The sequence below is a fragment of the Diadema antillarum genome, unplaced genomic scaffold (assembly GCF_040938485.1).
Source record: "Diadema antillarum isolate AM-2024a unplaced genomic scaffold, OU_Dant_1.0 scf00000063, whole genome shotgun sequence".
Lineage (NCBI taxonomy): Eukaryota > Metazoa > Echinodermata > Echinoidea > Diadematoida > Diadematidae > Diadema > Diadema antillarum.
The window spans coordinates 3120039-3136375 of NW_027270952.1; the positions used below are offsets into that span (position 1 = coordinate 3120039).

At 39.9% G+C, this 16337-nt stretch overlaps 1 protein-coding gene across 1 annotated transcript in view; it reads left to right on the plus strand.

Annotated features, from left to right (window-relative positions):
- The window catches only part of LOC139716300 (cytoplasmic dynein 2 heavy chain 1-like), a 101594-nt gene that overhangs the window by 59557 nt on the left and 25700 nt on the right, over nt 1-16337 (plus strand). The window contains 18 exon segments of the mRNA XM_071627863.1: nt 360-458; nt 915-1075; nt 2018-2264; nt 3486-3637; nt 3975-4119; nt 4557-4830; nt 5583-5714; nt 6382-6614; nt 7259-7481; nt 8080-8222; nt 9108-9347; nt 9763-9900; nt 10429-10548; nt 11542-11696; nt 12328-12451; nt 14027-14148; nt 14635-14848; nt 15279-15530. Of these exon segments, the coding sequence (XP_071483964.1) occupies nt 360-458; nt 915-1075; nt 2018-2264; nt 3486-3637; nt 3975-4119; nt 4557-4830; nt 5583-5714; nt 6382-6614; nt 7259-7481; nt 8080-8222; nt 9108-9347; nt 9763-9900; nt 10429-10548; nt 11542-11696; nt 12328-12451; nt 14027-14148; nt 14635-14848; nt 15279-15530 (3174 nt within the window).

Sequence of the window (16337 nt, forward strand, 5' to 3'; positions counted from 1 at the left end):
TATCAACTCTGTTGCAATTCGATTGTTAGGCCTTGTCACTGCACAGCTTCATTGCGCTTAATGACCCGAGGAGCACAGGTGTGTAGTTGGCAGTGGTTGGCGTGGGTAGGTCCGAACTATAAATGCATTTCAAAACGACTTTCCATTTATCAACTCTACAGAAACACATTTCCAGCTCAAACATGTTTGCAATGGACTTTTTCAGCATTTCAAAAACTTTTTTCTAACCCCTAACCCCATAATTGAAACATTTGTGCGTCTATCAACTGCCCAAAACTCTGTGAAAATCAATTATTAATATATTAATTTATTCTATGCAGATTTGAGTTGATAAACACACCCTATAACCCTTCTTCCAGGTGTTTCAGTGGATGCGTGAACAGCCACCAGACCCCAGGAGGATTCTTGACACTTACTTTGATGAGCGGACTGGCTCACTGGCCACTTACACCATGCAGGTAAGACACTGATTTTGTTTTACCATTTATTGTCATCAGTCTTCAATGTCTCTTATTGTTTTCATTTTGAGTTAACCTTGTAAAATTGATGACTCTACATTTTTTTTTTTAAATTGTATGTATAAAATGTTTGTTTCATGAGCATTTTTAAGCAGACTGATATGACATTCCAATTAATCTCAGTGAAAAGGAGTTTTGATACTCTAGGTCATTTTTGAAGAAAAGTGATTTGTTTTTGTGTGTGACATTTTACAATCAAGTTGGTAATGAGAGTGTAAATAAAATTTGTATGTTGACAGTTTTAGCATGTAATACTTTTTCTGCCATCATTGCCATTTGCACCAAGCTCATGAAACAATTTGCCAAACAAAGCAGCCACAGGACAAACTATCTAACCACTGCAAGTAAAACCAGATTACCACTTTTTTTTTTCTCATTCCGCTATTGTTTTTAAAGGATTCCCTGGAGCTGTCTGCATCAGACTTCAACAACCCAAGCTCCCTCCCCGTCATCGGAACCCCGGATGTCCAGAGGTGCCTAGATTTCTTTAAGCCATGGCTGGAGACTGAGAACAGACAGCCCTTCATCCTCGTTGGACCGGATGGCTGCGGAAAAGGGTGAGATGATCTTTGTATTTTGGTTGTCTGGGTCATTTGTTCGAAGGTACTTAGTTTTAAAGGTGCTGAAAGGTTTTGTTTCAAACTTGACCAGAAGATTGGTGGATATCTTGGTGAAAATATGTGATGATTGTTGATGAATGACCTTTAACTAAATGAAAATATGTCTGTACTTAACATTTGCGATTCCAGATCTACGTGTATGTGTATTCATCATTTACAACTTTGCCCCTGTCTAGTGTCAAAACCAAACAAATCGCAAAACACTCCGCATAATAGGAAGGGAAAAAAAGAAGATTGTGTGTTATCATACCTCTCACCTCAATTGCCTACGTCCCATCCACATCAATCTCTTGGTGTTGTTTTTGTTGGATGAAGTGCTCTGCACACACCAACATAGATCATCAATTGTAACTATACGTAAATATGAATGGCACCAACAACAAAACAGGTGATACTACATCACAAGTACTGTTTGCACCATATATTTCGCGAGTATGATTTTTAGACTTGTAAGACAATGAGATGAGTAATTGAATTCACATTCTATTACCACTGTGATGGAATGAGAAATGAGTATTTTCCTTTTTTAGGAGAAAAGTAATTGATTTCCCACTCTGAAGACAATATATTGTAGTAATGCAGGAGGCAATATTTTCATGGGCTGTTCATTTTCAAATATCAGTTGACTCTTTAAATTTGTGAAAATAAAAACACAGCTAAATTTGCCATATATACTGTCAGTATACATTGTTCCAATGCATACACTCCATTCACAGCCTTCTCTGTCAGGGATTTTATAGCAAATGCCATTTTAATGTCTTTCCTTGCTTTTACCTGCCTATCTATCTATTGTGATAAATCATGATGTTCTGCTCTGTCATCCCCCCCCCCCCCACAAAAACACAAACGAACAAACCCTACAACAATACTCACATCCAGGATGATCCTGCGGCACTGCTTCTCTCAGCTGCGTTCCACCCAGATCGCCACCATCCACTGCAATGCCCAGACTTCGCCCACCCACCTGCTGCAGAAGCTGCAGCAGATGTGCATGGTGCTTTCCACCAACACAGGCCGTGTCTATCGGCCCAAGGACTGCGAGAACCTGGTCCTCTATCTGAAGGACCTGAACCTGCCCAAGCCGGACAAGTGGGGCACATGTCAGCTTCTCGCCTTCCTCCAACAGGTCAGAGGAACTTTGAATGTTGACTGACTCTTGTGTAGCTGTAGAATTAAAATGACCTCCCTCAGGTGCAATATTACCAAGAGGGTACTGACATATGATTTAACATGGGTATGAACTCTTTATGTGCCACATTCGCACGTCCGACTCGGTCGACGGCGTGCCAACTTCGCATATTCTGCTCAACAAACAAAGCCGCCAAAACCGATCGATGGTAAATCGCTAATCACTGCTAATCCCGTGCTTTTCTCGTGCTTTTGTTCCTCTCATATACGGCTTGCATTCTATGTGGTGATTGACTATCAAGTGGTGTTCCCAACTAGATTTGCTCTTACATTCTAAGTTTCTGTCACGGTTTTATGTGCAAAAGTCATGCCTTTACAGTAATGTAGCAACTGGTTATTCAAAAGAAAAATTGAAAATAGATTTGTCATACAATTTATATCGAAACAAAGCTTGGCATTCCTCTTTAATTTTGCCTGCTATTTTGCCCATCTTAACAGAAATTTGTAGAAGTTATACAAATTGGAAACACAAAATTCTTTCTCAAAGCATAACTCTCCTCATAGAGTCCCCTTACAGTTTTCTTGAATTTTCACAAAGTCCTTCACACGTCCATCTTTAATGCATTCCTCTTTTCTATTTGTTTCCACTTGTGAAAAAAACACAACTAGGATTGAAGGCAGGAATAGTTCATAAATCATGAAAACAATATGGAAGGACACTTCAACATGAGAAAAGCCTTGGAGTACAAAACAGTGATCATGAAAACAACTATTCCCAGAATGCAGGGCGATCAACATAGAGTGTTGGTCTTTAGGCTGATTGTTGGAGTGGAATATGGTTTTCTGTCAGTTCTGAAGACAATCTTATGCTATACTTAATATATGAATTTTTTGTCTGTTATTGCTTCAAGTATCATAAGTGTTTCTGGGATCCTTTCCTACTTCTTTTTGTATCTTCACACATTTGCATGTTTGTACATTTTACCTGCAGTTTGTAGCCATTAATATGCCACACAAGAGCATGAACTTACGATGGCTTGCAGTACAAGAGGTGGAATTCTTTTGGTTCTAAAATAATCTGATACCATATTTGTGTCCCGAAAGGATATCAATTCGAAGAACTTGGGTGACATATTGAAGCGATTGATGATAATTGACATACATTTGTAGAACATGAGATGTGTATATTAGGTGATTACTCTTCTCTGTCATATTTCAGGTGTTGACCTATCGTGGTTTCTATGACAACAACTTGGAGTGGGTCGGTCTCGATGGCGTGCAGATTGTTGCCAGCATGAATGCTGCGCACACTGTGGGAAGACATCCCCTCTCAACCCGCTTCACCTCCATTGTCCGCATCTGCTCCATTGGGTGAGTCCAGAGGGATGATTATCTTCTTTTGTCTTTTGCATCTCTCCCTCTGGAGGATAGGTTGACCTGAAGAGGAGAATTTGTATGCGGTGAGAGGCAAACTTAGTTGTGGATGATGTAAGGCTTACTTCCTTCAGAGTGGATGCTCCTCTAATAGTAAGATAGTCTAATAACAACTAGGCACATACTCCCTTGAAATGCGATTCTCAGCCTTGAATGACGGGCCATATTCTGTAGAAGCTTAAAGTCCTCTGCTGTGAGCATGTTATGGTAGATTCCATCCATTGAATGAGTGAATTTTGATCTATTCCTTCCTCCTCTCTAAACTGTCTCATAGATATTCTGACAAGGAGCAGCTGCAAAGCATCTACAGTGCCTACCTGACACCGGTCCTTCACCGTAGCCTCAGCAACCACCCTGTATGGGCGTCGCCATCTAGGGTCAGCCAGCTGGCAGGGTCCATGATCAGTGTCTACCAACAGGTAGGAAGAACAGCTTTGGCTCAGAATCATTCCAGAGTGTAATCTCCTTAGAAGTGCAGTGTTCCTGTGGTAGCATGCATTTCTGTTTTTAGATGCATGACTGGATGCAATGCCAGATCATTGGCAACTTGTGTGGAATGACATTGGAGGAGAAGAACCGACACAGGTTTGTTTCAGCCCGATGCTCGTAGTTTATAGTTTAAATGCAGAAGCCCTATTTCACCCATTGATCTCTTTGGCTCTTTAAGTCTACAGAGACCTTAGCTCCACAACTGATTAGTGTTTCACTGACTTGTAACTTGTCTTTGAACCCATTAGTATTATATTCCAGCCTGATTGGCTAAAAGATATTTTTGTTACCTAAATGTTTGAAAACATACAGAAAGATGGATGTCTCAAGCTGAGTATCATAATCTGTTTTCTTTCCCTGTAACCAGGTCAGGGCCAAGTTCTCCATTGATGACCACAGTCACTACCTGTTCACTCCACGCGACCTCACCCAGTGGGTCCTGGGACTGCTACGCTACGACCTCAATGCCTCAGCCTCGGAGACTTCCAGCGAGCACGTCCTAGAGGTCTGGAGCTATGAGGCATGCCGCCTCTTCCAGGATCGGTTGGTCGGGGAGGAGTCCCGGAACCGCTTTGAGAACATCCTCAACGGCACCCTGCAGGCTGATTGGAATGCTGGTCATGTCTTGCAAAATCTTAATGGTAATTATATTATCACTAAGTTCTAGTTATATCATCACTAAGTTCCCCTTTTTTTTTCAACTGGGGGAGGGGACTGTACAGAATATCAGTAAAGTAGTAAATTACCACGCAGTCCATGGAGCTCAAAAGAATTTGCCCATCTTTGCAAGAAAAAAACAACAGAAGAGAATACAAGTTAAGAATGTACACAGTTCAGCAATCTACAAAGATAGTAAATGTGTAGTCTGCTGAAGACCATTTCCCCAATATTCATATTTTAGAGTGCAATTTCTTAGGAAAAACAGTTGTCATTCGAATGTAGATAATGAGTAGATATTGATATGATGTAATGAGAAGTGAGACATGTTGAAATTACACTGTAACTACTTTGAACTTACATTATCTTAGTTTCAGCTGCTTCTGATTTCATTGTAGGAATCTGGATTAATGATGTCAACATAACTTGTAATGAAATGTACATTTTATTCTGAATAGATGAAACAGTGCTGTGATGAATACAAGTAAAACAAAGGACTGTGAATTAGTTGATATGACTTTATTTTTGTGGAGAAGAATGTCTGTGTTGAAATAAAAGACCCTGATAGCCAGAGGTGCAATTTGAATTCTCATTAGTGCTTTAACAAATTTTTGTAATGAATTTGCAGACATGTAGCAAAGTGAACTTAAAACATAAAGGAATGTAGCTTCACTTTACATAAAAAATCAGGTAATATAATGACAGATTAATTTTGTTGTGTTGTGTCACTCACCAGGAAACTATTACGTAACATGGGGCGCAAGAGCAGAGGCCACTGGTAGTTCCCTCCCACCGGCTGGGAAGAGCCTTGGAAGACTGTCGACCTCTGACCTCAAAGAGGTCATCAAGAAGGCCAAAAAGACGTTCGGTGAGTCACAAGTGCAACAATGGGCCCCACTGGTTGGAAGACATGCATTAAAATTCATAGAAACTGGCACTATTTGTTTTCTAGGACATGTCTCATAGATTACTTTACACTATTTGCAGTATTCAAGTCATTCATGCAACAGCCAATCAGCTTTAAGAATTTTAATTCTTGCTGTGGTTGCCTGAAATAGGGCCTTGTGGTCAGATAGAATGTGTAATTGGCACATGATGTGTTACCTTATATGTAAGCATGAATCATCAACATTTAAAACTTAATGAAGAACTATCAGTTCGCTGTAATTTATTCCGTTAAAAAATGGATCTACAATGTATGCTATCATAAAGCAACCAGAACATAGGGTCATAAATGTGTTTAGCAAGCTCAAAACTTTTCCTAAGCTTGCCTAGATTGATGCCTGTTGAGGGCATTTCATCCAACAAAATCAAGTCACTGTATTGCATTGTTTATTGTAATATATGAATTAATCACTATGATTTTGATTAGCTTTCATGAATGCATGTTGCTAGTTCAAAGCCAGAAATGCAGTCAAACTTGAGAACCAGAATGATATTAAGCCTGCACAAAGTTTATGAAATTAGTGCTCTGTTATTTCTGAACTCATAGAGTAAAACACTTTCTTCAATATCTTGATATTTCTGTGTCACAGCACGAGAGAATCGCGAGCTGGACATCCAGATATTCCATGAGGTGCTTGACCACGTGGCCAGGGTGGATCGCGTGCTGACCCAGCCCCGTGGGTCACTCTTGCTGGCTGGCCGGAGTGGTGTGGGGCGCAGAACGGCTGCCTCCCTGGTGGCTCATACCCACAGGACAGAGCTCTTCACCCCCAACGTGTCCCGCTCCTATGGCCTCAAGCAGTTTAAGAATGACCTGAAGACGGTAAGCTGCTCCATCAATTTTTTTTTTTTTTTCAGATTGTGAACAAAATAGAGGGTCACAACTTGTGAGAATCAAAGATCCTACTGGCAAAGAACATGGTCTGTCAACACACACATGTTGAAAAATGTTTAGATTATATAGACCTTTTGTAGTTTGTTGCAGGTGACTAGCAATAGTCATTACCTGGTACCAGCGTGGCACATTGTGCCTTGTGAATGATCAAATAGGATCAATTATGTCAGACATCAATGGGTGTAGTGATATCCTTGTAAAGGAACCAACCATAATTTTACTTTGTTTATGTGCATTGACCAGAATTTGAAATATCTTTCAATATCATTTTTCTCCAGATTGTCTTATGTTGCAACTGTGTGGGTAGTTCAGGATGAGTATTTGTATGGCATCAATTCACAATATGATAACACTAAAGCCATGTTCTATTCAGTTTCAACAAGGAAAATGAATTCATGCATGTTACAAGACAGTGAGATGTCATTATCTATGATGATGACAAACCAACTTGAGGAAAACACTCCATTGACTCCATGCAAATGATGGTGGCCAAATCCAAGATGAAAATGGAACATATATTTCAGTGGAGAATAATTGGCAAATGATCTATATCCCTCTTTCTGTGTGATCAGGTGATGCAGATGGCTGGTATAGAGGGCCAACAGGTGGTTCTCCTTATCGAGGACCACCAACTGGTCCAGCCCCAGTTCCTGGAACTCATCAACAGCCTCCTGTCGTCAGGCGAGATTCCGGGTCTGTACACCACGGAGGAGTTGGAACCACTTCTGTCTCCAATTCGAGACCAGGCCTCGGATGAAGGCTTCCGTGGGACCCTCATTAGCTACTATGCCTCTCGTAAGTTTTGAAAGTTGATGGAGAGTCAAAATTTGAGTTTTGTTAATTGGGACAATTTCATCAGGACAGTGTCTACTTTATACTTACATTAAAACCTTTGCAACAACATTCATCAAATAATGTACGAACTTGTGCAAGACATTATTGGACCTTTCTTATTTCAACCAGACATTTCCTCTTTGTGTGTGTTTGTGTTCATATATTTAACATATTTCTTCATTCTCTTCTTTCTATGAAGACATTTTCAAAAGGCAACACTTATATCTGCACAAACTTCTTTTGAAATTAGCCTTTCCATGGAACGATGTTTCTAATTGGTTCCAGTCTGAGAGATTTACTACTAGAGCTGTTTATTTTATGACATTATAAGTATCTAGTGATGGACACAATGGAAATGGATATGATATCTATTCCAATAAGATAACCTGACAGTCACTGTTAATGGCAATCATTATAGTGTAATCTCAACATTCTTGGTAGGAGCCAAAATGCATACTTCGGAAACTCAAAAATATGTTTTCAGGTGGCAAACTACGTCACACAGAGATGATGTCATTGGACAATATTTCTCATAATTTTTTTTTTGCAAATTTAACAGGTATCCTGACCAACCTGCACATTGTGCTAATCATGGACAGCAAGAACGCATCGTTTGCAGTCAACTGTCAGAGCAACCCAGCCTTCTACAAGAGCTGCTCGGTGCAGTGGATGGAGGGCTGGAGCAAGGAGAGCATGAAAGAGGTCAGTGGCACTTTCACAGAGGTCAAGCCTGGTCATGTCACCTCATGTCACTGGACGTTAATGAACTAACCCAAATGTCATACTGTAAAGAGATGAGATTCAGAAGCTTAGCCAATCATAATTTACTCATTGATCCACTTAAAGAGGAAATCCACTGCCAAAATGAATAAACTTAAAAAAAAAAGAAAGAAAAATAATTCAAATGACAAAAATTGAACAAGAAATGAGGAAAATATGACATTTTGAAATTTTACATTTTTTCGGAAAACATTTCTTGACCAGTCCTTATGAATATTCAAATGGGCGAGTTGATGATGTCATACCCCCACAATTTTTCATGTATGTTATATATGAAATTGGGAAAAATTGCTAGTTTTAGCTAATACAAGTGAAAGCATGTTTTCATACCAAGATATGTCAGAGTTAATATTTGTTCTTTTTTATTTTGGGTGGTTTTAAGGCCAGTTTTTTATTCATACGGATGAAATGTGAGATTTTTGTCATTTCTGTATGTGTAATGAATAAGAAATTGTGAGAGCATGACATCGTCAACTTGCTCATTTGAATTTTCATAAGGACTGGTCACGAAATGTTTACTGAAAAAACATGAATTTTCAAACTGTCATTTCTTCCATATTTCTTGTCTGATTTTAGGCATTTTTGTATTGTTCCGTAGGGAATATTTTTATCTTTCTTTTGAAGTTCATTTATTTTTTGTCGTGGTTTTCCTCATTAATTATGATGTAGATTAGCGCAAGAAATCATTAAAGAACCCTCTTTTTTCTGTACATGATCGATTGAGGACCATGTGAGAATGCTGATTCATAAGAACAGGGATCTTATGTCTGCCTTTGGTATGCTATCTTTCCCATCCTTGATGATCAGATCCCAAAGCTGCTGCTGAGGAGCCAGAAGAGTGAGGGCAAGGAGGACGGCAAGGAGGAGAAGAAGCGACACCGCAAGATCTCCGGGGGTGACGAGATCATCCGCAACTTCCTGGAGATACACAAGTCGGCGTCGCCCGGTGACTCCACGCCGCGCCGGTACATATCCTTCCTGCACACGTACCTGTCGGTGTACCAGCACAAGAAGCAAGGCGTCGAGGATAAACAGAAGCACTTGCAGGTAAAAAGTGCTAGCTGTACAGGAGTGTGTTGGTTGTGTGATTACACTGTTGACACTGGTAAAGCCATGGGCTTATGGCCATCAGGTTGCGGGTTCACATTTTGGCAGAAAAATGCTGCCAGAATCTTCATATGTCATTGGTAAAGAGCAAAATATTGTTTTCAGTTTCTCACCTGACACTTGGTAGCAAAGAAGCCACAGGGAAGTTTGTATATTTTTTGATCTATAGTTTTCCCATCTATATTCTTCACTGAGTTGCAAACCCGGAGAAAAACTTTTTTTCTTAGCAGCTGAGATTAAGAATGCTTTTACATTGTTAACTTTGAAGGGTGACTTGTCATCAATCTATGGTTCTTCTTGGAGAATCCCCCCCCCAAAAAAAAAAAAGTCATGTTGAACTTTTCTTCCTCTCCAGGCGGGAGTCTCGAAGCTGAATGAGGCCAAGGCGCTGGTGGCTGAGCTGAACAGTAAGGCAGCGAAACAGAGCGCCCTCTTAGCTGAGAAGCAGAAGGAAGCTGATGAAGCCCTGAAGAAAATCCAGACCAGCATGGAGGTATTTGAAAGAACGAAGCAACCAAAGAGCAGACCCATGTTGAAATCATTATAGCTACATCATAGAGTTGGTAATTGAGAACACTGGCAAACCTTTAGAATGGGACGCAACACTGTGTCAATATGATGCCTAGGAATCAGAATCGCTTGCTTATCAGATATTAACCCATTTACGACGAGCTGATTTTGCTATAACACACGTTTTCCATAGGCACCTGTCTGAGTATACTCAGGATTAATCTTCGATGGTTTAAGTAGCATATGATAGTAAAAGGTGCTTCTACTCTGTTTGAGGAAGCTGAAGGCATTTTGCCATGAGCTTTTAAAAGGTGCATTGAGGATCCTTTTAGTTTTCCAAAAGCAATAAAAATTAATCTCAACCTTGATATTTCTGTGTGTCTTTCATTACACAGTTCCTGCAGTGACAACAAAATATTAAAGAAACTTTAAGCTTTTTCAAATAATACAACATTTGTGATATTTTATACAGTATAGGTTGTGATTGCATCTCCTCTATTTGGTCTTTTAGAAAGCGGGAGAGCAGCGTCGAGAGATTGAAATTCTGAAGCAGCAGGCAGACGAGGAGAACGTCAAACTGGAAAAGAGGAAGAAGGTCATTGACCAGGAGCTGGCTGAAATCGAACCTCAGGTTAGCTAACAGTCCTTATTTTTACAGCCATTTGTAATAAAAATTCAAAGTCCTAATTTTGAAAGCAGACTGGTGTCGAGGTTCAGTGTGTTTCTACACAACTGTCTGAAAAATCGTCCCCTTCCATCACTTCCTATAAAACTCTTTCTTTGTTACAGACTGTCATGCATATTGTCAGCGCCACTTGTGTACCACCACCTGTTAAAATATTGCTACCTCTATAACCACCTGGAAGTTATTCTCTCATCAGTGATCATGTATCCAGCCCTGACAAGTGTACATTTGATAGCAGTGTAGAAAACAACAAAAAGCTGAATTTAACTGAACAATAATGATGATAGAAATTACATTTATATAACGCTTCATACAATGTTTCAAAAGCACTCTGCGTCCAAAGTGCAGGCAGTAATATGTGATGGTTACTTAAATGATAAAGAATGAAGGATTTAAATCTATTTTAAGAGTGACAACTAGTCGTCATTTGAATTTTCACTTTAGATCTCACCAGAGGATGATGCCCCCTTGAAACTGGGACTGTTGTTAAAAATACAAAGCATTTGAGACATACGTCTTATATGATGAAAATATTATGTGTCTTATTCCAAGGCATTTGAATAGATATGATTCTAAAGCTGTTGGTATTTTAGTAAGTGCAGGAATATAATGTCAGAAATGTATGTTTTCCCTTGAATACTTTATCATTGTGGGAACAGTTTTTGATGACAGGCTGATTCAATGTAATGGGTATAGCATGTGATTTGTAAGTTCGGTCAATGAATCATAAAGACATCCTGGTTGAATTTTGCAAACAGAAAAAGCTGATTCAATCAGCGCAGTTGCAACTGGACGATTGTCTTTCTTTTTTTAATTTCTTCATCTGGAATTTCTCTGTTTAGCAACTGACCTAGCTGCTAACCTGATCAATTTGATGATGATTTTTGTGAGAACAATCTATGACTTTATTTGACAAAAAAAAAAATAAAAATCATACAGGTCCAAGCTGCCAAGAGTGCTGTGGGCAGCATCAAGTCTGAGAGCCTCAGCGAGATTCGCGCCATGCGAGCACCACCAGATGTCATCAGAGACATCCTAGAGGGCGTGCTTCGTCTCATGGGAATATTTGACACATCCTGGGTCAGCATGAAGAGGTACGTGTGGAAACATCACCTAAGGAAACGGTGTCAAAGGCAGATGGCCACCAATATCTGAGAGATAGTAGTCATTGTTTGAAGGCATTGGTTTGTGAAGCAGAATTGAATATTTGGCACACAGTCATGGCCCAAGGGGTAAGCAGGTCACATTCTAGTCATTGCCATAATGAAGCTGTAGAAATTGAAAATATGACATTTTCGAAGTCTGCGTGAAGATACTTTGAAAAAAAATACTGTATGCTGTTGATATGGTGGCAGATCTCATATATTCACATTTTTATTATTACTTGAAGTAGGAAACAAAATGTTTGATCTGTATGGTCATTTAAATTACACACCAAGTAGGCTGGCTGCAGGTTACTAGAAGATCCAATAAACATTAAAATGACCTACAAGTTGTGATGTTTGTATGTTACTGCTCACGGTGATAGTACTTTAAGCTGAAATATGACCCAAACTAATTCTGACAGCATCAACTTCTTCAGATAGAATGGTTGGAATGTGGAAGATCTAGCAGTAAAACTTTTAAACACTATTGCAATGGCATACCAAAGTAAAGTGCATGAAATCTTGCAAATATAGCAAATTTATCAGTTTTAAAAATGTTTCAATCTCTCAAATGTTGCAGCTTCTTGGCAAAGAGAGGAGTCAAGGAGGAGATCTCCACGTTTGATGCTCGGAAGATTAACTCGGACATCAGGGAGGGGGTGGAGAAGCTGCTAAGAGGACATGCAGCTTCCTTTGATGCTCAGGTGAGTGGGTGGAGGTCAAGGCAACAAGTCAGCTGTGATCCATTTTCGCCTAGAGTGATGTGCCTGCTGCACTGTCTTCTATCAGTCACCGAGGATGGACCCAATCGGATCGGTCATTGTATATACATACTTTTTGGCTGTGCCATTTTACCAATGATCATGTAAGGTTTTCACTACGCTTACAACAGGAGATTTTGTAAGTGAAGAGGGGATCTCCCTCATGTGCATGATGATGATGATGAGGGCTTGGTCGACCTCCACGCACAGGAATTTTGTTGCCTTGTGTTTCTTGTGAGGGACACAGTGTTATGCCTCCTTGTTGGGAGAGTGTGTTCTGAATAGACAATTCCTGTACACACCCATGTTAGATGTACATTGCAGGTGTATGGTTAATTTTGCAGGGTTTTGCCTAATTTCGCTGAAGATCTGTGATAAGAATCCTTGTGAGTTTTCTCAATGATGAATATTAAATGGGTTAGTCAAATACTGGTTAGTGATTGGTTAAACAGAGTCACGTGATGGAGGTACATTCGTTATGTTCTCCCATGGGCGAACATTCTTGGTAATGTTCTCCCATGGGAAAACATTTCCACGTAACAAATGACAGAATGCCTACGCGTAGGACGCACAGTGAATTTGGCTCTGCGCGAGCGAGTTATACATAGTGCGTAGTGCGCGCTAGCTGCACATGCACGCTTTGCTGGTACAATGTACATGGTGGCCGTGGCTGCAAAGTTCGTAGGAGCCTACAGATCTCTACGATCTTTGGTGGTTGACGTTGACGTATTTGACTAACCCATATAATATAACAGATGATGACTTTTGTTGTCAGGAACATGTACCAAACGTTCCCCCCTCAGGGTTTGAAATGCTATTTCGGGAGGCTATAACTCCCTCGACTTCGTCTCGGGACTTATAACCTCCCTCAATAGCATTTCAAACCCTTCGGGTGGAACATTCGGTATGTTCCCTCCCCGCCAGTCATCATCTATATAATGTTTAGCCTACCAATATGACACCACCATCACCCTGCTTTTTAAAGAGGCAAAAGATTTTGTCTTACCAATAGAATTAGATTAGAGGACCTTAATCTATGCTTGTAAATGACTCCAAGTACCAGAAGCAGTTTGAAAAAAACACAAATGAAATGACAAAGATTCAGACCTCTCATAGTATATATTCCCAACATTAGAAAATTACTCAGTGTCTGTATCGATGTGTCAAAATGTGTGTCGGTGCTTTGAAACACTTCATGTACCTTATTTCACAATCTTGAATTGGAAGATTCTGGAATACAGAAGAATCACTATATTCACATCAGCAGTAGTCAGTAATCATTTATCATGTGAACAAAGATTGTTGTTGTGTTGTTAACATTAGATTGATAAGAGCAATATGCAATAACTCATTCCAAGGAGAATTAAGGCATGCACAATGTTTGCAACTCATTTTATTTTTGGTAATGTTTTGTATGCTGCATCGGCTTAGCATGTATTAAGTTTGTTGTGGTTTTGTGTGTTTGGTTTAATCCAAATTGAGTCTGTGAATATTTTGAGCTCATGTTCTTTCATTCAGAATGCAAAGCGTGCCAGCGTGGCCGCAGCTCCTCTTGCTGCCTGGGTGAAGGCCAACATCAAGTTTTCCTACGCCTTGGAAAAAATTGAACCCTTGGAGACTGAGCAAAATCAGCTGAAAAAGTAAGACTCAACAACACTGAATGTGATGCTGTGTGATTAGTCTGTATTTGTTTCAATTCTGCTTCAGTGCTTCTGCCTCCTTTATTTTCTTTTCTTGCCACCATCCTCAAACTCTGTTTTTATCGTATGTGTGTTGTCGTTTGTTGCTCCTTTCCTGTTGTTCTCTTCAGTCTACATGTCTTACAATTCTTACTGACATACATTGTTACAATTAGCCAGTACGCTCTTTTACCTTTTTAAACATTGTGCTGAGCAGGGAAGTGTTGTCATGAAATGTAAGTGACTTTTAGAATACTGTTAAAAACAAAAAGAAAATTGAATAAATATCTTGTCTTGCAATGCATTGCTATAATTTATATCTGTCTGAGTGTCCGGAATCCACCTCAATTCTTCTGTTCTTTCAGTGTATAAAAGAAGATGTTACCTGTTTGGGCTCACCCGTTAAAACCACAACCAACTCTGCATTTATTTCTTTGTTCACCACAGGAACTTGGAGAAAGCCACCGGTCGCATCGAGAAGCTGTCCAAGGGATTGGCCGATGTCGACCGCAGGGTCGACGAATACAAGCGCCGCTTCCAGAAACTGAATGAGGAGGCGGCCAAGCTCAAGTATGAATTGGAGAAGGAGCAGGAGACGATCGCCTCAGCAGAGAACCTCATCGGCAAACTGGAGGGAGAGTACCAAAGATGGAACAACCAGGTGATGGGATGTTTGATGATGGGCTCCTTTTTACTCTGCTGTTTTACTTACCTTTCTTTTAAATGATGTGCATCAAGAAAACCACTATCCCAATTTAGAATAGATGTTTTGCCTTTGTACGTGATTCCATTCTTGTCCAAGAAGAATTGTTGGAAGACAAGTGTTTCTGTTTGGACACACAATGCAAGTGATCGAGGTAAAGGATTCAAAGTCACAGTTGTTAGCTGTTTTTATTCTTGTCTGCAACAAGCCCACCGGATGCTGATGTAGAAGCATGATGGTCTAAATCGATATTATAAAACAACATAAGGATACAATGACTTCTCTATTCTCTGTAGTGTTCAAAAAAGCAACTAAGAGAACAAGGTAATATAAATGATGCAGGTATTGGTGTTGTAATCTTTATTCTTCCACTTTCTTTTCCAACCAGGTGTCAGAGCTGAATACTGAACTGGAGACCCTGCCTAAAAAGGCTCAGTGTGCCGCTGGTTTCATTACCTACCTGACCTCGGCGCCTGAGGATGAACGCCGTGAGAAACTAGCCCAATGGAGCCAGCTGTGTGGCCTGGAGCGCTTTGACATGCGGCGCTTTCTGAGCACCGAGAGTGAGCAGCTCACATGGAAAGGGGAGGGGTTGCCTAGCGATGACCTCTCCGTGGAGAATGCTGTCATGATTCTGCAGGTGAGACAAACTATGCACTGCACATTTTCGCCCATGGAAATCATTTAAATGCTTTGTCATTATTCAGGAATTGTCTTCATTTATACAAGGTATTAGAAAGCCCCTTGATTTCTCTGCCCTTAAAAACTCCATTAGATGTTCCTTTTTTGAAGCCTGATGTGGCATTTTGATGAGATTTTAGTCAAGACTCAAAATTTGTTCAGTCTGCTTTCCAGTTGATTTGTTACCACTACTGTATAGTATGGGTAATATCCCTTAATGTTAATGAAAAGAGGGGGGCCAATTTTTTTTTTATACTTCTGCCGTGGAGGGTGCTGGAGGCATCTCTGTTTTTCAAACTGTAGGATGGAATTTTGATGAAAGTAAGGTGGTTATTCATTTATCTTTTTATAACAGATTGTTTTATTTATTGATTTATGTTATGTCTCATTCCTGGAGCATCACTGATTAAACTACTTGCCCATGAAACAAACAAATTTGTGCCTGGTACATTAGCAACACTAGCAATGTGCTACCAGTACTTTGCAACTGTGTAAGCGGGAATGACTAGAGACTCTGAGATGATCGATGCCTGATGTAGTGTTTGCCATGAGCCATTACAAGAAGTGTCATACATGGCAGTCCTTTTCTTGATTTCTGAATATGCTACAGGTATGGAAAAAATAGCAAATACATGTATTTCTGTCAATGACAAATATGAGAAACGTGCTTAAAATCAAGCGTAATAGTAATGCACTGTGGCTGATCAAAAATTTCAGTACAGTTAATATTCATGTGGCAGGATCTAAACATCATTGACATCCTTGC